Below are 22,449 nucleotides of genomic sequence, written 5' to 3'. Positions count from 1 at the left end.
CTATTCAATACTTCTGCGTCGGGAAAGCAAACACAGAGCACACACTGAGAAGTTGGTTTGATGGCCTCCATTTTTGGCCAACCCGGCAGCTGCGTCAGAGTCCACCAGCGATGCTGCTTTAACACTCTAAGATTCTTCTCTTCGAAGCCTTCCGCTTCTAGTTCCAATTCTCGTCGCCTTTTCCCGCGAAGAGCAATCGGGAAAAGTTTCGCTCTCGATGTTTCCAGAAGCTTCTCTCAATCTCTCCGCCTCCTCAACGGCGATGGCGTCCCCACTCTCCATCACTTCGTCGCTCAAGCTTCCCTCACGGCCTCTCAACCACATCCCGAGTAAGTCAATTACTTTATTTTTCTCTCCCTTTTTGATATCAATTTTTCCGTGTCTTAATAATTAAAGTGCATAGTAAAGAAAAGTGATGAATTTTATACCTCAAAAAACAATTTTTTTTGGTGTTAGAATTTTGTCTAGTGATGCACCAGCTTCGGAAATTGCTTCAAAAGGTAGAATTTATCATGAGACATATGGGTGTCAAATGAATATAAACGATATGGAAATTGTGCTATCAATTATGAAGAATGCTGGGTATAGTGAAACTGTGGAAGTTCCTGAGAGTGCAGAGATTATATTCATTAACACTTGCGCGATAAGGGACAACGCGGAACAAAAAGTATGGCAAAGGCTTAATTATTTTTGGTTTTTAAAGAGGCATTGGAAGAGCAATGTAGCTATAGGAAGGTCGCAGTCCTTGCACCCTCCGAAAGTGGTGGTGTTGGGATGTATGGCTGAAAGGTTAAAGGATAAGATCCTGGATTCGGATAAGATGGTTGATGTTGTTTGCGGGCCAGATGCTTATAGAGATTTGCCAAGGCTGTTGGAAGAGGTTGATTATGGTCAGAAAGGGATTAACACTCTTCTTTCGCTTGAAGAGACGTATGCAGATATCAGTCCTGTCAGGATTTCGAAAAATTCGGTTACAGCTTTTGTTTCTGTGATGAGGGGGTGTAACAATATGTGCTCATTTTGTATCGTTCCATTTACTAGAGGTAGAGAGAGGTCTCGTCCTGTGGAGTCTATAGTGAAGGAGGTTGGGGAGCTTTGGAAAGAAGGTGTAAAGGAGGTGACTCTTCTCGGACAGAATGTGAATAGTTATAACGATGATTCTGGAATTGAAAAAGAAGTTGAACCAGGAAGTAATTGGGCATTGAGTGAAGGCTTTAAAAGCATGTGTAAGGTGAAAAATATGGGTTTGCGTTTTGCTGATCTCCTAGATCGACTTTCTACTGAGTTTCCCGAAATGAGGTTCAGATATACATCCCCACATCCTAAAGATTTTCCGGATGAGTTGCTGTATCTGATGCGAGACCACCGTAATATCTGCAAGTCTATACATTTGCCTGCACAAACAGGGAGTACCACAGTGCTTGAAAGAATGCGTCGAGGATATAGTAGAGAGGCTTACTTAGACCTTGTTCAGAAGATACGCAGGATCATTCCAGACGTGGGAATAAGCAGTGATTTCATATGTGGTAAGGTTTTATAAGGTTATTGTGGTTTTACTATTTTGGTTATATACTTAGATGTGAAAACTTAGACAGTTGCCCTTTAGTATGAAGGAATGACATCAGTTATCTATGCGAAATATTACCACTCCACCCAAAAAATAATCTCTTAATCTGCCATAGGGTTTCTATAATAATTTTTTGATGTTGCCTGGAATATTACTTAATGCCTAAAGTCACATCAATTTCCTTCCTTTTTACCTTAAGGGATTGCAATGAACCAGATGTTCACTTACATTGTCAACTAGGAGATGTGAAGTTGGGCCTTTTGAACAAGCTTATTGCTGTTTCGATTAGGGTGTGATGGTGATTGGGCTATGCTCTTAGTAAGGATCAAAGACTTCTCTTTTAGAGAATCGAGCCCTGATCATTTTGCTTTTTCTGCATTTGTCCTGCCTAATATGGTGGATCGCATGTCTTTACAGAGAGCTTATTGGTTTCTTTTATCTATTTTGCAAAGTACCATAGCTTCATCTTCCTTGTTTCGAGTATTCTTCTATTGATTAACATGCAAACTGTAGTACAAATTGCTGTTTTTGTTTTTGGGGAAATGCCATTTCCACTAACTGTTACACTTGAGGTGTCTATTCTGTTCTGTTTATTAATCAAGTGAAAGGACTCTCATTTTTAGAACATAAAATTAGACTCACACCTTTGTTAGAGCGTGAGCCAGGCTTGTGCTTCTTTTAGAAGCATGCTTTTTAAAGTAGGAGTTAAAAATCTATCTAAGCTTAATCTTCTGAAAAAGAGCCTCAGATTCCACGGTTGGTAGAGAGCACAATAGGCACATGTGCACCACTGGTGAATAGTGGGTAATAAATAACTCTCCCAACCTATCACCAAAAACTAGCAAAATTTTCTGTTCTCTTGTTTGTCCATATCTTTTGCAAAATTATGCCTAGTGAATCTACTGCAGCTGTTGGTGTTAGATGATCCACAGATGCACTGCTGCTAGAGTTGCTACCAATAACTCATCTCCCCTGTATAAGAAAGTTAACCTGCAGTTTCTGGTGTTGCCCTCTCATCATCTGGATATCTTGTGCAGGTTTCTGTGGTGAAACAGAGGAGGAGCATACAGACACGTTAAGCCTAATAAAGGCCGTTGGTTATGATATGGCATACATGTTTGCATACAGCATGAGGGAAAAAACTCATGCCCACCGAAACTATGTTGATGACGTTCCTGAAAAAGTCAAGCAAAGGAGGCTTACAGAACTTATCGAGGCTTTCCGTGAAAGTACTGGTCAACACTATGATGCTCAGTTGGGAACCATCCAACTTGTGCTGGTTGAAGGCCCAAACAAGAGAGCTCCAGATACAGAGTTTATTGGCAAAAGTGATAGAGGCCATAGAGTTTCATTTATCAATCTTCCTTTGCAAGATCGAGATGATCAAGTGGATAACAAAAGGAATCCTGTTGTTGGTGATTATGTAGAAGTTCTTATAACAAAGACTACAAGAGCATCACTTTTTGGAGCGGCACTTGCCATAACTAAATTAAGCACATTTTACAACAACGTGGAGGAAGCAGCAGTTGCCTGTGGTAGCAGAAGTTGAAAACCAGAGCTGCCCTTTTACTGATGTGCGTGCGTTAGGCCTTTTTTCTTTTTAATTACTAGTTCCCTTTATTTGCAATGAAATTACAAGCACTTTCATTCTTGTTTCATAATGCTAGAATAGCTTCTTGCTGTAGAATTGACATTTGTTCCTAGGAGATTTGATGTAAATTCTGTGCTAGGTTGGTCCTGCCAAGGAAAGGGTATGGGCACGAGAGCACGAGAGCCTAAGAATACAGAGTGAAGTCTGAAATTTTCTATTTGAAGCTGCTGCTTCAACATGGCTAAGAGGTGCTTTTCTGTAATTTTTTTCAGAATGTGGTAGAGAATACATGTCGATACCAATTGCCATAAAGAGAGGATAGAAGCAATTGTGGCTGCGGATTTTTCTTCATTTCCTTTTGTTCTCACTCTACATATTGCTGGCTGATGCATTGTAGAAAGCAGAAAATTGATTCTTAGGCCCTACTGCTGCCCCGCATCTTAATTATGGTAGCTGTTACTCTAGCCTGAACGACCATGACATTTCTCTACCTCGTCTGGCAGAGCAAAATGATCAGAAAATGATGTTGACATGCTAAGTTGTCCTCTCTCTCTGTCTCTCTCATCTTTTCCTTCTGATACATAGAATGGGAAGGAAAGAATAATTCCATTTCTATCTCACTTGCATGATGGCTTCAATTCAAGATTGAAACCTCAAAGTTTTACCGCCCATGATTGTTCCACAGACTGAACAGGAATTAAGAGCACAGGGAAATCATTTCCAAATATGCGGCAAGGGATTCCACTAGATTTTTGAAACGGCTGGGGGGTCATCATGGATAAAATTATATAACATGATTGAGAGAATCATATGATTTCACTCATCATGAGTTAAAAAAAAAGAGGTCAAAGCACGCACGCATGTTCTCCCCTCTCACCAGCCAGCCCCCATCGCACAAACCCCACATGGCTGGCATGCAAGAGGACGGACCACTTTCTTTTGTTGCCTTCAAAATTTCAACCATGGCAAATGGCAGTAGGCAATCCCATTTGACATAAAGCCAAGACAAAAAACACTTGGATTTCTCTGTTGGGTCATAACTCATAAACAGTTACCTCAAAAGATGGGTGTGTGTTGCACATATTCTCAGAAAAACTATAAAAATGCATGAAAGAGAGAGAAAAGGAAAGGGAGAGAGAGGCAGTGGGCGGCTGGGTAGTGGTGGTGGTGGCTGTGAGAGTACTGGAGGATGATGAAAGACAAGACGATGATTTAGTTTACTGTTCGCATTAAAGAAAAAAGAGGCTGACAATTCCGGCGCCCTCACGTTAGGCCCAGTGGGCTTCTCTCCGTGCCTTCTTAAAGGTCGGGAGAAGTCGAAAAAGGTAATACTACCTACTGTTCACACCTCTCATTAACTTCTCTTCCTTTTTTAACACGTTGGTTACAAGTGTCAACCAAGCTCGGATTCTTTTCCATGCTGAGATTTGTATGAATTTAAACAGGATCACTTTCCATCCAGGTTTGATACTATTTGTTAAGATGAAATGTGTCTTAGTATTGTTGAAAGAATCGAAAACAGCTAAGAGCAAGAAGATTAATTCTTTTAGCAGAAGAAGAAGAACAACAAGAAGCCTTTAAGCCCTACCCCACTCTTTTTTCCTCTATTATGCGCAGGGATGGGTACATCTCTATCTAAAATGAAGAGAAGACAAAATGAACAAGCGTGGAGCATTGGGTGCACCCAAAATGGCCAACTCATTTAATGATAGGTGCAACCTCTAGATCTTCCGAATCTCTCGCTCAAGATAGCCATGACCCTCTCATTCATTTCCCTTACCAAGGACAAAGAGCTTTTTCCTTATTATTTTTCACTTGCCAAGTAGTATCTCTGTCTCTCTCCCTCTCCCTCTCCCTTCTCCTCTCTCTTTCTCCTTTTCTCAAAAAAGCTAGAGCTGCATGAAGTGATCAGGTTAATAACCCCATGTGTATTTTGGAACACTCTGAACTTTCCCAAGGTCTCTCATAAGGGCAAAAACCTTTGCAGCTTATTGCTAGAAATAGTCTAGGGTTTATCATTTGGTTATTTTGGTGAAAGATGGACCGGGGAATAGGATTGTTTAGCGTGTTGATGGGTGCTGTCTTGGTAGGATATTGGTTTTGGCACAAGAAGAAGATGAAGAGAGTAGGCGTAGGAGGAGAGGTAGTAGCAAAGAAAAGTGGGGTTCCTAAAGGGAGCTTGGGTTGGCCTTTCATAGGAGAAACTCTCGACTTCATTGCTTGTGGTTACACCTCCCGGCCTGTCAGTTTCATGGACAAACGCAAATCCCTGTGAGCTTTTCCTTTTCCTTAATTTCTAACCCCACTGTATATGTTTTCTTGCTTTTGGGATTGTCTTCTTCTTGCTCCTTGTTCTTTTGCCCTCCCTCCTTTCTCCATGGCTCCATTTGTATATTCATGTATATGTATATATATATATATATTCTTTTAAGTTTAAATTTTTAATATTAGTCTTATTAGTTTACCAGGCTTGCTTTTTCTCTTTGGATGATGGAAACCCTAGATTCACAAATCATTGCTCCATCATCATCATATCAGAATTATTATATTTTTGTTATTTTTGGTTTAAATATAAATTTATCATCTTTCTTATTATTTTATGTAAAAATATTGCTTATACAGCCTATAAAGTTCTAATTGTTCCCAAATTTTTATAATTATAAAAGGGCATGCATGGCATTACAAATTATTCTGATTATTATTAGTACTACAAAAGAATTTCTTATAGTACTAGAGGACTCTTCATCTATCAAATCATGTAACATGCAGGCTAAAACATAACCTTGTGGGGTAACAATAAATTTAAAGTTTTTTATTATTATTTATTTTATTTTCTTTTCTTTTCTTTTTGTTGGCATAAGGAGTTTATAGCAATTAGCATGTAGTGGTAAAAGTTTTCTATATTTATATAACCCAAAGGAAGAAAAATCTACCCTTCCCCCTTTCTAAAGGATGCCATTCAGTTACATCACTAATTCTCTTTTTCTTTTCTTTTCTTTTTTTCCATTTTTGAGAGTGGATGGAATGACTAATATTTTCTTGGTTTGCAATTAAATATTGTAATATCAATATATTATATATACACTAATACTGGTATGTAACTTGTCATTTCATCCAAAAAAAATTAGTAATGGAATTAATTTGAACTCTTCATTTCATTTCACATTATTTGATTAGTCAATGGGGACATTGCCTCAATGACTAGGCCCCAAATTCCCCTTATATAATTCAGACAAATTCTTTGTAAAAATTAATTACCACATTAAATAAAAGGGAACAAATGTGTGCCTAAAAATTGATTACATTGAATGATATGTACCAAAAAGAAATTCTTTTTCATTAATGAGCTATGACAGATAACTACTCCAATGGCCTTCCCAGCTTCAAAAATAGAAGGTGACATTAACTAAAAAAGTTTGCAAGTGAAAGACTTACTAGGACAAAAGCACATTGGGTTTTGGAGCTCCAGCCTATTGCTTGTTGCAGGAAGTAACCAACAGCACCCAAATTCTCCATTGTTTTCAGCATTTTTTTTTTCTTTCCAACGAAACCACCATTTCTTTTCCATTTTTGAACTCCATAGCGTCCCCCTCTGTGGACTTCAATCAATGAAGCTAACAAAACAAAAAGCAATAAAAGAAGTCCTGCCCTGCAATAAAGCAAAAGCTTTGGCCTTTTGCTTAGTTTCTCTTCTCTCTGTTCCAGGCATGGGACGGTGTTCAAAACTCACATCTTGGGAACACCCATCATTGTTTCCACCGATCCCGACGTGAACAAGGTGGTTTTACAGAACCATGGCAATGTTTTTATCCCTGCTTACCCCAAATCGATCCGGGAGTTGCTTGGAGAACATTCCATCCTTCAGATGAATGGGAATCTTCAGAAGAGAGTTCATGCACTCCTCGGAGGTTTCTTGAGATCCCCACAACTCAAGAGCCGTGTCACTAGATACATTGAAAACTCTGTCAAACTAACTTTGGGCTCATGGCAAGACATGCAGCCGATACATGTTCAAGAAGAAACCAAAAAGGTCAATTTCAAAATAGTACAGTACTACTTAAACAAATATTGATTCCAAATAATGATACTGATATTTTGACTCTGACGAAGCTTGATTTTTCTGCTTCATGGACATCTCAGATTACATTCAATGTCTTGGTAAAAGTTTTGATGAGTGTTGGTCCTGGAGAAGACTTGAACTTTCTGAAGAGAGAATTTGAAGAATTCATCAAAGGCTTAATCTGCTTACCCATCAAATTTCCAGGAACAAGACTATATAAATCTTTGAAGGTGAATAAATAAAAGAAAACACTTGGATTTATCTTTCTCTTCAGTTTACCGTTTCTGTAGGGTATCTACAAGGGATTCTTTTTTTTTTTGGTTCATTGTAGGCCAAAGAAAGGTTACTGAAAATGGTGAAAAAGATTGTGGAGGAGAGAAAATTGGCTATGGAGAAAACAGACGAAAGAGGTATGGCCAATGATGCGGTGGACGTGCTGCTACGTGACAGGGAAGAAGCAAACGACAAGCAATCTCTACCGTTGGATTTCGTCAGCGGAAACATAATAGAGATGATGATCCCTGGAGAAGAGACGGTTCCCATGGCAATGACCCTAGCTGTCAAATTCCTCAGTGACTGCCCTGTGGCACTCCACCAGTTGATGGTACGTAACATGAATATAAATAAATAAAAACAGATTAAAAAACATAAAAAAGCTCTAACCTTTTTCATCCCACGGCTAGGATCATTTTGATTCCATCTGCAAAAGTTGGTCCTAACGCCAACTGTTTGACTTTCTCTTTCCTTTTTCTTTTAATTTTTTCCTTGGGAATGGAGAAGCCTCTTTCCTAGCTAGTTTCCTTAGACACACGAGTACACGCACGTGCAAGACAGATTGTACGTGTGGAGGGCCCCAGATTGTGTCGAAAAATAGACCATACTGTAAAGAGTTAAGAGTACTGTCACTTTTCTCTTAACTCTTCATCCCTTGCCTGTGCTTTGATTATCACAGCTCTACCTAACTCCTAGTCAGTTTTCTTTCCAATGGAACAAAGAAAAAGGAAAAACCCTTTCTTTTGACTTTACTATTTGTACTTAGGATCATATTCCAATTGTACTCCTCTGTCAAAGAAACTGAACTTTGAGTAATGCAATGAACCATATTGTTTAAGAGGAATCCTGGGCATGGTTTCCTTACTGAAGCTAAAAACGGTTGATCTTAACCACGAATCTGTAGCAACAATGTAGAAAATTTTCAAGAATTGGCAAGTTTCTGTATGGGCTGGTCAGATATTTGGCAACCCAAAATTTATCTCACAAGTTCAAAACAGATTGAACATTGAACTGGGAATTGAACCGTGTTGGTGTAGTCACAGTCACCAAAACTACCAAAACTGTCCCTCGGTTTCATGTTAAGATCTCCGTGGAAAAGGTACATGAAGAAGAAATTCATGGGGCAATTATTTTCAAGGTTAGAATTGAAGGGGGGGAGCCTGTAATTTTGTAAAGAAGGTTCTTACCATAATTACGAAATGAAAGTCTTTGAAATTGTTGTAAAGATACGTGACAGGTCTGAAGTCTGTTACCCCTTTTTATTTTCTTTTTCCTTGTTGAAGAAACAATAAAGGAAAAGTGATCCAATGGAAAAGTTGTTGGCTTCTTACTTTGAAAAGCAAGTTTGTCATGACACTTTTGCGTAATTGATGATGTTGATTTGTGCAGGAGGAGAACATGGAACTGAAGAAGCAGAAGATGATGAATTCTGCTGAAGACTATAGTTGGACTGACTACTTGTCTTTGCCTTTCACTCAAAATGTGAGTCTCAAATTTCAAAGGAGATGATGTAAAAGTTTCCTTTTCACATAAAAAAAAGTTGCATATTACATGAAGCTTTCCTTTTCTTTTTGCTCTTGCTAGGTGATAAGTGAAACTCTTAGACTGGCAAATATCATCAATGGAGTTTGGAGGAAAGCACTCAAGGATATAGACATTAAAGGTAGTTTCATGTAGAATTTCTTTAAGATTGACTCTGCAGAAATCAGGAAAAGCACTTTTCATTGGACCAAACTTTTTTATGGTTGTTTGCAGGTTATTTGATACCACAGGGATGGTGTGTCCTGGCATCTTTCATTTCTGTTCATATGGATGAGGAAAATTATGAAAACCCATATCGTTTTGATCCATGGAGATGGGAGGTAAGCTTTAAATAATTGTGAACAATTCCACCACTTTACAAGATAAGTGTCACTTGAATTTTAGTTCATCTGTATAAGCAATTTAACTCCAAAATGCTTTAGGTTTTATCTCCATTGATGATAATTTTGTTTGTTTGCAGAAACTTGGAGCTGCTGTTAACAACAATAGCTTTACACCCTTTGGAGGTGGGCAGAGGCTCTGCCCTGGTTTAGAACTGTCAAGGCTAGAGCTTTCAATCTTCCTTCACCATCTTGTCACCAGTTACAGGTAATTAATCAATCTTGTTCTTCCTTAATCATACATTTCTTCTGCTGCTGCTATAACTCGATCCCGTGAAGCATGGGATACCTCCATGGTTAAAGGGCCTTGGAAATGTACATCCAACAGGCCATTAAAATCCCACATGATTGAGAGTTGCTTTTATTTAATGACATAAACTAAGAAGAAGCTAAAGAATTGATATTTAGCTACCATGCCCTGGTAGTAGGTGTCATCAGAAGCCCACCAATTCTATCCAGATTTGCCATCTCTTACAGTCTGTCAAAACTCAAAACAACTCTGTTTTCTCTTATCACATGCAGATGGGTTACTCAGGAGGATGAAATCATCTACTTTCCAACTGTTAAGATGAAGAGGAAGCTGCCAATCACAGTCACCCCCTTATGCAACTACCAGTAGTTTGGCCCATCCAGGAAAGATCTTTTCAAAAAATATCTAAAAAAGAAAATATTTTCTAGTCTCATTGGATAGATATAACCAGACAGATACTTGGAAGCTTTATCCCCACCAAAAGGGAGCCATTGGAAATGGAATTTGTACAGCTGCAATGATCTTTAACAAACCGATGGGACTGTGTATCATGGTGTTAGTTCTCATGTCACCATCTTTTTTTATAGCAGTCGAGGACCTTGGGCCCTTTTTTGGTCATTCAAAATTGAATGCAAGTGGGGATGACATAATCTAACTCTTCATGTCTGAGCTTCAAATGGATTAATTTTTCCTTTTTTTTGTTTGAGTTGATAATAACAATTTTTTTTTATATATTTAGAAGAAAAGGGATTTGAATTTTACTTTTTAAATAGAAAATAATATACCAATCAATGAGTCAAATGCTAAGATACAGTTGATAATAACATTTATGGTAGTACAAAATTCCTTGTTTCACTGCCTCCCTTAAATCATCTTCCAGGCCAAAGTGGAGGGAGAATACCACCAAAGATATCAAAATCATCTTACACAGGGTATTGCCTTCTAGATTAACAGCAACAGAAGAGCAAAGCTGAGGTTAGATTGCATTTCTGGCCATGGAAAATTGGTTGGTTGTAGTGCAAATATCTTTCCTTTTTGTTTGGTAAAAAAACAAAAACAGATGAGAAAAACAGGACTTGATTGATGAACATTCAGCTAACTGATCCAAAATTTTGAGTAGTTGCTGTCTCGCATAAAACACCTACTGATATTGACAACACCAGATCAGTCACTTGAAGGAAAGCTACATGACTCCCAGGCAGGCAGGCAATTCAATTCTTAGAAAGCAGCTTCGAACCTTTAACAGTTTGATAGGAAGATGAAAAAAAAAAGAGGAACGAGAAAAACACTAGTTTCTTTTCCATCCCCTTTCTTTCTCCTTCCCTCTTACCAAACATAGTGTAAGTGGATCCGACCACAAGATATAGGAGCTTTCTGGCTCCAACTATTTGACATCCTAAAAATAAAAAAGGAAACTTTCACATGCATTCATTTGTGCCATCTTTTCAAATACTGCTTTAGTCCTTTCTGCTTCGTGGGTGTGTTTCTACTTTGTAGCCTGTAAGAGTTGTTCTAACCTCGTTTTACACATGAAGAAATTTTAAAGATGCTTGGAGCACAGAAAATGGGAACATAGCTCATAATCGTTGCTGATATTTCTTGTCTGTAGTTTATCTCAACCTGGAAATGTGCAGCATATGTTATAAGAACTTCTTGCTAAGAACTAACATGAAAGTTCAAAGTTTTCCAACGGGTAAGAGCTCATGGTAATCAAGCAGAAGCTACTAAATTATGCAGTCATTGAACAAACTAAAACCCTGCTTGCAGGTAGTCAAACCGAATTAGCAATGCCTATTTGATGAGATAAATAACCACTTTAGTTTCTCTATTCAGCCTAGCATATATCATAAATAGGAATGGCAAAAGGGTTGGGGGTTTAACCCTTAACCACCCAATTGTCATATAATCACCATGAAAGAATGTAGTGGCCCTGGCATCTTCTGTTAATTTAAACCAAAAATAAAACCGTAAGAAAAAAAACCTCAGATGGTCTAAGATCCCATTCCCTTATAGTAAACCACTTAAATGGCCAAAAAACTCTCCAGTATCCTCAAACATGATGAAATGAAGAATTATTTTAAATGAATGTTTCTCCCTTTTCCATGACATTTTGTTAGGTTACTTGGCAATCAAACATCACATCATAAAATAAATTTTGAAATCCAACTAACTTATTCCAAATCTCATTTCACCAGTTCAATAATAAGTCCTCAAAGAAGGGCTCGGTTAAAAAGATATGCAAAAAGGGGACAAGAATCAGGCCCATGGTTGGGAAAGCCAAATGTAACTTTGCAACACCTTTCCTGTTTCCTAATCCTGCTCATAAAATACAAATTTCCAGTCTACAAATGAGAAAGTGCAGAACTAGAAAACCAACATCAGATGTCTAAAGGCCATTAACTTGGGCACTGAATGGCGTAACTAAACATTAGGAAGGAAATGCAAATAAAGCTTATAGAAACATGGTTTGATGTCTCAAAAGCAGCATACCATTGGAAGAAGAAGTCTACGACCAAGTGATATTTCAAGCCACGGCCTTTTTCTTTTCTTCCTCAAGCCGCTGCAGTTCAACCAGCCTTTCGGCCCATGCTCTTTCCCTTGCCACTGCAGCCATCTTACGCTCTACTCGCTTAATCTTCTTCTTCCTATTAGCCTCCTGCAACTGAGCTTTCCTCTTCTTTGCCTCTGCCTGCAGAACTCCACAATAAGACATAAGCATTTTCCCCAGAACCAAGTATGCAGATATTAAAAAGTAGACAGTCTACTCCAAAGACAACCAGAAAGGATGAGAGGAAGAGAAAGTTTACTACAGAGATAATTCATTAATACATCCAAACATAAGTAAACACAAAGCAATTATATGGCTTATCTAACTGCCCGCATATGTCAGAACTTTAAGAAAATCTGAAAAATAAGAGAAGAAGCTTGCTAAAAGTGTACTATAAACAATGCATGCAAGCACAAGCTTGTAGATATTTCACTTAAAACCTCAGTCTAAACGCTTGTCGTAATAATAAAAAGACAAAAACTGAAGACCACAAGTGCAGTGCTAGTGAGGGCAGCACACACTGCTAGAGTGGTAACCAGTTATGAGTCCAATTCTGAGAAGATGTTAAAGATATTACAAAAGTGCCGATGGAGCAATTAGACAGACATGGTTTCAGAAGTGAAAAGGGAAAGTCAATAATAACCAACAATTGATATTAGTTCTCCTTTTATTTTCTTTTGATACAAGAGTACATTCTTAACAACAGAATTATTGTTTTAGCTAAATTGATATTTCTAAAGCTACAAATGATGCAGCTAGAGATGAACTTCTGCAATCCAAATATGGCTTCCTCATATAATCAGAACAATTCTGTGCTAAAAGGGTATCATATTACACATTTTATGAATTCTGAAGCCACATTCACCCGGCCTCGCAGGAACCAATGTTAGAGGCATAATATGAAATGCCAATTGAAGACAGACTTCAATAAAGTAGCCACAACCGAATGCTGGTGTTTAAATAAATTGAAGACAAGAAAAGAACAAGATGGTGACTACAGTTCAAGGATAAATTGGTTCATCCATACACATAATTCAGGATAAGCTGGATTGTTTACCTCAGTCTATGGTTGAAATTATAGCACGTATTTGGAAGACCCGTCCCTACATGAGCTCTGACAATATGACACACTCTATTAGGGAAACATGAATCTACCCTCATTTCACATTCCAATGTCCCTTTTGGCTAATTAAAAGATAACTTACTGAAAACATTGCTCAGATATATACCTTCAGGAATTCTTCTAAATGCATTCAACAAGGTAACCAGTAATGTAAATTGTAACTTCAACATTCAACAATTCATTTTAAATCAGCTTCATTCTACCGGAATGAATATTCTATTTGAGATTTGGATGCATTTTAAGTAAAGGCAAAATGGTTGATAATGCATATAACTAAAACCTAAGGCACTACCTTCCTCATCTTTAACATAGCTTGATAAAACTAAACATATTACAAACTAGATAATTGCTATACAAAGCTGAAATCGATCAAACGTTTTCAATGTGGTTTATCGAAAACGAACCAATTTAAATGCACGACGCAGCCTCATTCTCTTTTTCTCGTTCCTTCTTTTGACACTCCCTTCATTCGGGTTATTAGGAAGAATTGGCTCCCCTGGTGTATACTTTACCCATGCATACGGCCCTGCATCCTTAAATCCATCAGCATTTTCCCCTATTTTTCCTCATTTTTCAGTAACAATTTTGCTCTTTAACAAAATGAGCATATATGAGCTCCTCTCTAAAGGCCTTCTAAAACCCTAATTCCACATAAACCCGAGCAAAAAATGAAATAAAAAGCCTCAAAACTTTAAATTAATTAAAATTGGAAAAAGGGTTTAAGCGAGGTTTCGAAAGGAAGTACCTGGGGGTTTCAAGCTGGCTCTTTTCCGACGCGGTTTGTCTTGGGGCCTTCTCTTTGGCAAACGAGTGTCGGTTAAGCTATGCAACTGATTGGATATCGGGATCCATGGAGATTGCCGGTAAAACGACCCGCCCAAAAAGGAGCTGAAACCGGGTTTTGGGCATAAAGAAGAGGAGAGACTCGAAGTAGTTACAGAAGCAGGGGGGGCCCGGGATAGGATGGTCCGAGATAGCGGTCGAATGATAGTTCTTAGAGCTCCGAATCCCATTATTTTAAAGCATGAAACGGTTAATTTTTCAGGTCCAAAGTGAGTGTCAAAATGAAAGCTTTGTTTTTGGTTTCTGGCTTTTACCTTGTTCTTGTTTGAGCAGAGTGGAAACCTCAAACCAGAGTGAAAAAGAAAGGGTTGGAGACGAAGAAGCGAATGGCAAAAATCGGCCCTTAAGCCCAAACTATTAGGGCAATTGGGCCAATTCCATTCCCAAATTAAAGAGGTTCTTAGGACATTCCAACAAAAAAAAACCACTTGACCCAGCCCATTTTTTCTGTATATATAATTTAATTTTTGATTTGGAAAAAAATGATTTGAATCTTATTAAAAAAGTAAGCTTGTTTCGGTATATAATATAATTTAATTCTTTATTTGAAGAAAAGAAGATTTGTGCCTTACTAGAAAAGCAAGGAGATCATGTCAGAGTGATTCACTGGAGTTTTGGCTATGGTTGAATGTTTGATTCGATAGCAAACATATATACATTTAAAAGATTGGGTTTGAATTGCCTCAAATTCGCATTAAATAGTTAGGTTATATAAGGAATTGGTAATGATCTTAGGTTGGGATGTTAATCTTTTCTTCTAGGAGAACTAGAAGGATGAAAACGACAGTCACACAAAGAAAAATACTTAAGAAGGATGGAGCTGCTATGAACTATAAGCAGCAGCAAATTCAACATTATCTGAACCTTTTGGAAGCACATGGTCATGGAAATGTATTCCAGCTTGATTGAACAAGAAGAGTAGATGTAACAATTCCTCATTAGACAGCTTTGAAGGCCTCTTATCTTCAAACCCACCTGTTCTCAAAATCCCAACAATTTTCTCTTTGAACAAAGTCATTTCCAAATCAGAAGCAGAAGATGCAAAGCCATCCTCTTCATCAGTCCTTTCTTCTTCATTGTCACCACCATAGTCATCGTCCGATTCATAATCCTTGCACACCAGGGCTGTTTTGGCCAGTTTCAACAGCTCTATCACCTTCTTCTTCTGCTTAAACGTAGCACCTAGTGTCTTATTCTTCTTGCTGAAACAAGTCCTCGTGAAAGCCCACCACTCATCAAGATTGACATCCGGGACTTGAGCTTTTGGTCGGATCATTACAACAGAGGAATCAACTTTTGGGCAAGGAAGAAACTCCCTCTTGCTCACATCCATAACAAATTCTACATCAGCCACCAACTTCACATTCACAGCCAATCTGTTAAACTCCGAGTCCCCAGGTTTGGCCAACAGCCGACGAGCAAACTCCTTCTGGAGAAGCAACGTTGCACTCCTAAAAGGGTTCCTTCCATAAACCAATTTAGCCACAAGAGGAGACGAGATCCCGTATGGAATGTTAGCTACGACGAGATCAAATTGAGGAAACTCCGCCTTCATTGCATCTTGACATATAACCTGCAAACAAAAATTAGATTTTTAAGATAATAACATGCACAATTTTACTTTTATATAGAACTATGAAACACCCAACAAAGCTTGGAACATTCTCTCAGACATTTCATCGAACATATAAATTTTCATTTGTTGAAACCGTACATGGAGCCTATCTTGCAACCCTTTCTCAGCAACACGTTTGTTGAGAATATCCACCATTCTTTTATCAATTTCGATGGCCACGACCCTTTTAGCAGCTTCAAGGAGCTTGACAGTGAGATTTCCGGTGCCGGGTCCGATTTCTAAGACGGTGTCGGTAGGTCTTACGTTGGACCTTCGGACAATAGCGTCGAGAATCCGTGTGTTGGTGAGAAGATGTTGCCCCTTGCTCTTATACAAATACAAAGGGTCTTGTTGATTCTCTTTTGTGTCGCAAAATTTCTGGTCTTTGTCATCATCTTCTTCATCATTAACTTTGCCAGAACAATGACTGGATGTTGTGCTGAGATTTCTTAGACAGTTTTGCCAGAAAATTAACCGAGAAATGCAGAGTTGAGTTGATTTTGGCTTGAGCAGAAGCATTTGCTTTTGGCAAATGGTTAATGAACTGAACGCCAGAATTTGAATTCCCCTAATTCTTGGTTAGGGGGGAAAATTATTACTTTGTAATAAGCTACTTTACATTAGCTAACGTAACTAGAATTAAGATTAGAATATAAGCTAACCTCATTAACATTAACATTATAATACTTTATAATAGGATTCGGTTAGAAGTTGAATAATGTAATTGTTACTTGTCACGGACTCACAGTCTATTTAGAGTTCGGATAATCATTTTAGACTATCCTCTATGTGAATTCGATTAGTTATATATATTTTTATTTATAAATTTTTTATAATCAATATAATATTTATTACAATTCATTAATTATTTTACAAATGATTTTAAATTTTTTTAATTATTAATTTAATTTAATTTTGATTAATAATATATATATAAATTGACTTTAAATTTATTTTAATCAAGTAATTAATAGATATGGATATTTAATGAATAATATCTATAATATTCAAGTATGAGTTCCAATAATACTTTAAAATTTTTATCAGATATTTTATAGTGTTCTATTTTTTATTAAATAATAAAATTCGGATTAAAATATTTAAAAAAATAACGAATATTTCACTGATTAACAGCTCAATTTTTATTTAAAAAATGAGAATATTACATAACTGTGATTATGGGCCATGAAGAAACTGCCCAGAAGGCTTAAAACCAGTTTGAAAAACTCCGAAACCCGAATCTCATGGGATTCTCAAGGGGCTTTCGACCAAAACCCGACTTTGTTTTCCAATGGGGCTTGGCCTTCTTCGTACTTTTTGCCGTGCCGTGTTTATCTGCCCGCAGTTCGCGACCTGAACAGGGCACACCCGGAAGTACCAATCCATGGTAGCTTCACGTAAAAGCCACGCTTCATGGCTTCATGCTGTCTGCTTACATCAGGAAGGAAAGACAGAGGCACGCAGCCTTGATAGCTACGCTCAGCTGCATGGTTCCATGCCCGGGTTGTAAAATAAATTGGAAAGTCATAATCAGACACCCTCACACAGCTTGGGAGAAAGACCAATCATTGTTTCTTTGGCTCAGGTTTCAGGATTTATCCATCTCTTCACGGAAACTCTGATCCTTTTTTTTTCGGAAAGCATGGAAAACTGCATCAATGATTGTTTCATTCCCCTATCCTCCTGCCATTGCTATACTTATCTGCTTATACAAACCAGAAACAGAATATTATATGTCAGGCCTTCATGATTTTGTTCTTTTGGGGCCGTTAATAGGAGGGATTGGTGGCTTAATACTTTCTTTATTACACAACAAAATCAGTTTTTTAGGGTCTCTTTGTCTGATTAAGTGGAACCTACTGATTTCAGTTACATCCCAGACAAGGATCTTCAATGAAGTGGTCCATTGGTTTGGTTCCTTTTTTTTTTTTCTTGAGCATGTAAGCAACGAATTACATGGTAAAAGCAAAGAGATCACACATAATTTTAAATGTTGCAAATATTCTGTAATTACAATAAATATTACAGAATTTAGATATATACATATATATATGCATATGTATGTATGTGTATATATAAAAATATTAACTTGATTGTCTGATATTCAGAATTATTCTTATACCATTTGATTTCGAAATGCATCTTTCATTTCTATTACACTTTTGAAAGATAATACATTATTAATAAATCCCGACACATCTCGAGACCATCTACCTTGGTGACATCGCAATCTCCCTCCTTTGAGGACTCAAAAGATTTCACAAGGGATCCAACTCATGACTTCCTTAATACAAAGTTGATTCTGATACAATTTCAAAAAGAAAAACTACATATATTCTGAGTAGGGACCAGAACCAAGAATCATGGCATGGAGTTTCAGCTCCTTTAAGTTTACTTCATATTCAAGGGACTTGACTGAACTTTGAGAGGGAAAGTATCTCACCCGATCTATAAACATTGGTCTTAAAAGAAGCTGAATGAAATCTTTTTCTTTTCTACAAGAAAGTAGTACTAAAAAAACTCGAATGTGAACTCTTTATTTCATACAAAACACATTAAACTGTCCTTTTAGCTATGGATTTCCAGGTCTATCTATGTATACATTACATGGCCCATGCCTTTGAATCAAACCCGCCAAGTCCCAAATGAAAAAGCTAAAGCTTCTAGCCTTCTGCTATTACTAATTATATAAAGTAATAAAAAGCTTTTGCTTCAGTGACACTGGCGCAAGTTTGCACATTGTACCCAACAGTTTATACCGTTAAAAAGAAAAGGATTTGATGAGCAATGGCTCGCTAGAACCGAGAAAAAGTGCACAAAAGGTAAAGGAATCCTATCTGCTTTACGAGAATGGTGTAGTTGAAGGACCATGAAAAGAGAGACAAGTGTTGATGAATAGAAGAGAAGCCATGGAGAAGTGATGATGGGACCCCAAAGAAAGAAACACATAAAGCTACAACAACATCTTGGCCACCACCCCACTCTTCAAGTGTGGAGAAGACTGTCAGTGTTGGGTGAATGATGTGCTCAAAAAGGCAACCCTAAAATCAGTAATTTAGCCTTGGGTGTGAAGGAAATGGGTTTGCAAAGGCATGCAACATACCCATGCTAATCAATCAAATAAATTTGGGATCACATGAATTCTTAATTAATTTGCTTTAAATGTAACTAGGGTTGGTTTCATGTGCTTATTAATCATTACCATTGACAAATTTTACCCCATTTTTATGCCCTTTGCAGCTCCCCTTTTTTCCTTCTCATTCTAATCACATGGCAGGCAAGAGAATATTTCTGAATATACAAAAATTAACTTGTGAAATATGTGATTTTTTCCTTAAGTTTAACACTAATTAATTGTAACTAGGATTGATTTCATGTGCTTATCAATAAAAAAATAAATTTATTTATTATTTAATTATTCATTTTCTCTTTTTTAAAATAATTGATTATTTTGATTTTCTCCTCTGTTTCCTTCCTCTTTCCTTCCCCTTTTCCTTTGCAAAGTAAAAGAAGTATAGTACAAAGGTCCTAATCTAGGCACGTGGCGGCCATATATGCGAACGCCATAAGGCATAGGTCCTCTCCAATCTCGGTCCCCTTACCCTTAATTTAAGGGACACTAGCCCCATTATCTCCACCCCAATCAAAAGAGGAAAGAAAGTTACTCAAACTCGTACGAGTTGAAATAATTTCACCGCAGAGAATCCCAATTTTTGTACCTCGTAAAGAATATGCCATCCCCGAGAATCACAAGGGGGAGGGGGCAAAACCGTCAACTCGTCATAACGGAAATCGTTTCCCACCGACGTTAACGGAACCAGGATCTCGACCCTCACGAGAGCTCTCGAATTGGAGGGAACCAACTAACGGACCATCGACGCCGTTCCGCAAGGGGGGGGGGGGGGGGGGGGGGTGGCCAAAATGGAGAGTCACGCGCGGCAGGTCCACCGACGCTTAAGGGGAATTGATGGAAGAAGTGGACCCCATCGAAACAGGCACCAACCAAACCTTTAGATCTTCTATCACGTGTGTACCATCACGTTCGCCAGCCAAACAATGCCATCCAGATCCAAATCCATCAAAGATGTGGAGCTTTCGTTATCTTTGGCGCCCTTTCGCTTTGACACGACACAGTTTCGTGTCTCTGTCTCCACCACCGTCACTCTTTTAACTGTTCCAACGTACCTCTTTCCTTTTAACGGTTCGTTTTTAGTTTTGGGTCGCTGTAATAATCATAACTCCTCAAGTCTAACACTAATCATTAATTAACTCTTTTTTGTTTGCCTAAAAGTTTGTGCCTACAAAAGATTAACCTTTTTCTACCCCTTGACGAAGTGGGATAATTTGATTACATAACAGATGATATAATAATTAATATGATTAAATATTAATTATTATATATTCATATTACCAAATCACATCATATATTATACAGATAAAAAATAGTAATTAATTTTTTAAAATTAGAGTTTGCATTTATATTTATGAAGTATAATTAGCTGCCAAATTATTGGGTAAATTATACATGCACTAAGTGTGTAATTAAGAAACCTAATAAGGAGGTGATCCATGCAAGAAAGTAAATGTGTAGGTAACAACTTTATCTAATGCCCCATTTGAGCTACATTTGCCAGATGGGTACATTTGAGTAGGTATGGAGCTTTATATCAAAGGGTTGTTCCTTCAATTGACAGGAGTAGTAACAATAATGCATATTCTTCTTGACTATGAAAATGAAAATACATCAAATCCACCTTAATTCCTGCCCTTTCCTCTCTTTGGCCTAGCAGCATGACATCCTAACCAATTAATTAAAGACAGGAAAAGTTATAATCAAGGGCCCCTTTATGATATTTATTAGATAAATTATCGAAACAATGTTACTTAAACAAGAGATATTTTCAGAACTTAAATATAATAAAAATTTCTTTTTTATTTTTATTTGATTTTAATTGAATTGTTTATCTTAAAATCCAACATGATATCGAAACAGGGTTTGTGTTTATTTATAGGTTAGTGAAAAGAAAATATATATTTTGAGAATGCTGAGTAGTTTGCTCTGAAAAGAGCATCATATCATGGACAAACACTGTACAAAATAAAAGGGTTTGGCACACCAGGAAGCAGAAATCTTATGATTGACCCAAATTATGCAAAGCTGGTGCCGGTGTCTGTCTTTAAAAAAAGTGGGTGCCCCCAAGTGTAAATTAGGCACTTTCTCTTTTTTGAATGGGTTGCTGTGATCTCAATGCAATGCGCAGATTATGTGAATTGAAGGTTAGGTGTGTGTAGGGCAGCTTTCAGAGCAAACCCTTTCACTTTGTTTATCAAAGAAAGAAAGAAGAAATGCTCACTGCAAGGCTTCTTAACCAAAGGGCTTTAATTTAGCCACTGACAAAGTACTCATTAGTTATGTTATCCACAAAGTTGAATCAAATAATGGATTTAGGCTGAGGTTTTTCCCCCTTTTTTTTTTTTCTCTGATTGCAGTAATTTTTGGGGTTCTCCAATTATTGATGTAGGCCTGTTTAGGATTAGGGCTAAGAATTATGTACAAGACAATTTGATGATGTGAATGTGGCATGGCTTGGCCGGGAAGGAATTTGATTGATGTAACTTCTTTTGAGGAGCCCAAATCATATGAATATGAAAGTTTCACCCTGATGAAACATGCATGTGGTCATGACATATGTATGAAACCTTGCAAAGAAAAATAAGCACAAGTTGCTTTGCTGTAAATGGTTTTTTCCATAGTCTAATTCCATTTGTTGAAGGGGGTTATAGTGACTCTTTCATGCTGTCCAGCTTTGTTAGGGAAGTACCTTTCAGAGCAATGACATTGAAAAAGATGTTTGAAAGTTTAATTTTTATGCTATAAAAACGACTTCTGCAAGCAGCAACAAATCAGGCAAATCCAAGTCAGTTTAATCCACTAATTAGTCAAGTTTAGTACTTGGACCAATCTTTAGCAGACAGCTGCCTAAGCATGCATAGGCTGAATGTATCCCTGGAATCTCTGACTAAATCCCACCTTGAAAAGAAACTTTTGGCCTTCATTTTCCTTCCTCCTCCTGCAATGGACAATGGTGATTACCAGCAACAAATAAGAAAATCCTAAATTTGCTAGCAATCTGTCACCATTCACCGGGGACAAGGAGCTTGAAAACCTGCCGTGAGAAAACCATATTAATGACTGCCACCAAAAGGGAGAGAACAAAAAACATAAATAAATAAAACACCAAATTAACTTTAAAAGGCATTGATATGTAGGTGACAACATAAATAAGAAACAGTGGCAGTGGGTGACCTAATAAGTGATAAATATGTAAATAAATCCTTAATCTGCGCTTGGAATTGGAAGTGGGAATGAGACCCCACGACGCTTAAGGGGTTGAACTTGATTTCATTGCACTTTCCTTTCCGCTCATCTCGGCGTTGAAAGGTAAAAGAGAAAGAAAGACACGAGTAAAAGACTAGGATTGAACCATACTGAGGCTTTGGATGGCTGACTTGTTTTCTAGCTTACCTACATAACATGCATGCCATGTGGGGACATACAAGAAGGAACATCCATCTAAATCAAACCGTTGGTTTGACTTTCATTAAAGTCTAAGATTAATTAAGCAAATCTAATTACTTTGATTAAAGGGTTTTTTG

The 22,449-nt window shown here is 37.6% G+C and overlaps 4 protein-coding genes across 9 annotated transcripts; 2 read left to right on the top strand and 2 right to left on the bottom strand.

The window, feature by feature from the left end:
* Positions 1-3: 3 nt before the first annotated feature.
* Positions 4-3,470, top strand: LOC18610844 (Methylthiotransferase). 6 transcript variants are annotated; one of them, XR_016026987.1, is made up of 5 exons: positions 4-329; positions 457-1,526; positions 2,605-3,141; positions 3,298-3,355; positions 3,431-3,470. XR_016026987.1 is itself a non-coding variant. In XM_018123405.2 (4 exons), the coding sequence occupies exons 1-3, from the start codon at positions 61-63 to the stop codon at positions 3,114-3,116; spliced, it is 1,851 nt and encodes a 616-aa protein (XP_017978894.2). In that variant the 5' UTR covers positions 4-60; the 3' UTR covers positions 3,117-3,141; positions 3,431-3,470. The 6 variants fall into 6 exon arrangements, 4 of the variants coding, with proteins under 4 accessions (XP_017978894.2, XP_007046802.3, XP_088663236.1 ...); XM_018123405.2 differs by lacking the exon at positions 3,298-3,355; XM_007046740.3 differs by lacking the exon at positions 3,431-3,470 and having other exon boundaries at positions 3,298-3,403.
* A 147-nt stretch (positions 3,471-3,617) lies between these two features.
* ROT3 (Cytochrome P450 superfamily protein) lies at positions 3,618-10,383 on the top strand. The gene is made up of 9 exons (XM_018123415.2): positions 3,618-5,429; positions 6,864-7,188; positions 7,299-7,448; positions 7,550-7,822; positions 8,881-8,973; positions 9,076-9,154; positions 9,247-9,353; positions 9,494-9,621; positions 9,936-10,383. The coding sequence occupies exons 1-9, from the start codon at positions 5,197-5,199 to the stop codon at positions 10,030-10,032; spliced, it is 1,485 nt and encodes a 494-aa protein (XP_017978904.2). The 5' UTR covers positions 3,618-5,196; the 3' UTR covers positions 10,033-10,383.
* A 1,433-nt stretch (positions 10,384-11,816) lies between these two features.
* On the bottom strand, positions 11,817-14,503 carry LOC18610842 (protein translocase subunit). The gene is made up of 3 exons (XM_018116820.2): positions 14,080-14,503; positions 13,739-13,860; positions 11,817-12,352 (listed from the first exon to the last, which is right to left on the bottom strand). Exons 1-3 carry the CDS (start codon positions 14,345-14,347, stop codon positions 12,188-12,190), a joined length of 555 nt encoding a protein of 184 aa, XP_017972309.2. The 5' UTR covers positions 14,348-14,503; the 3' UTR covers positions 11,817-12,187.
* A 328-nt stretch (positions 14,504-14,831) lies between these two features.
* On the bottom strand, positions 14,832-16,502 carry DIM1B (Ribosomal RNA adenine dimethylase family protein). Its single transcript, XM_007046736.3, has 2 exons — positions 15,892-16,502; positions 14,832-15,750 (listed from the first exon to the last, which is right to left on the bottom strand). Exons 1-2 carry the CDS (start codon positions 16,309-16,311, stop codon positions 15,001-15,003), a joined length of 1,170 nt encoding a protein of 389 aa, XP_007046798.3. The 5' UTR covers positions 16,312-16,502; the 3' UTR covers positions 14,832-15,000.
* Between the last annotated feature and the right edge of the window lie 5,947 nt (positions 16,503-22,449).

Source organism: Theobroma cacao, chromosome 1 (genome assembly GCF_053813885.1).
Source record: "Theobroma cacao isolate CCN51 chromosome 1, ASM5381388v1, whole genome shotgun sequence".
NCBI classification, from domain to species: domain Eukaryota; kingdom Viridiplantae; phylum Streptophyta; class Magnoliopsida; order Malvales; family Malvaceae; genus Theobroma; species Theobroma cacao.
Note: the sequence above shows the minus strand (reverse complement) of the source record. Positions and strands in the feature narration are given on the sequence as shown.

Excerpts from the sequence above, each read along its gene's own strand:
- LOC18610844 (XM_018123405.2), top strand. The coding sequence starts at position 61 with ATGGCCTCCATTTTTGGCCAACCCGGCAGCTGCGTCAGAGTCCACCAG. Across the intron at positions 330-456 it reads GCCTCTCAACCACATCCCGA|AATTTTGTCTAGTGATGCAC; the intron begins GTAAGTCAATTA and ends TTTTGGTGTTAG. Across the intron at positions 1,527-2,604 it reads AAGCAGTGATTTCATATGTG|GTTTCTGTGGTGAAACAGAG; the intron begins GTAAGGTTTTAT and ends TATCTTGTGCAG.
- ROT3 (XM_018123415.2), top strand. The coding sequence starts at position 5,197 with ATGGACCGGGGAATAGGATTGTTTAGCGTGTTGATGGGTGCTGTCTTG. Across the intron at positions 7,823-8,880 it reads TGGCACTCCACCAGTTGATG|GAGGAGAACATGGAACTGAA; the intron begins GTACGTAACATG and ends TGATTTGTGCAG. Across the intron at positions 9,622-9,935 it reads CATCTTGTCACCAGTTACAG|ATGGGTTACTCAGGAGGATG; the intron begins GTAATTAATCAA and ends TATCACATGCAG.
- LOC18610842 (XM_018116820.2), bottom strand. The coding sequence starts at position 14,347 with ATGGGATTCGGAGCTCTAAGAACTATCATTCGACCGCTATCTCGGACC. Across the intron at positions 13,861-14,079 it reads AGCCAGCTTGAAACCCCCAG|GGCCGTATGCATGGGTAAAG; the intron begins GTACTTCCTTTC and ends TTAAGGATGCAG. Across the intron at positions 12,353-13,738 it reads TGCGTCGTGCATTTAAATTG|GCAGAGGCAAAGAAGAGGAA; the intron begins GTTCGTTTTCGA and ends GGAGTTCTGCAG.
- DIM1B (XM_007046736.3), bottom strand. The coding sequence starts at position 16,311 with ATGCTTCTGCTCAAGCCAAAATCAACTCAACTCTGCATTTCTCGGTTA. Across the intron at positions 15,751-15,891 it reads GGTTGCAAGATAGGCTCCAT|GTTATATGTCAAGATGCAAT; the intron begins GTACGGTTTCAA and ends TTTTGTTTGCAG.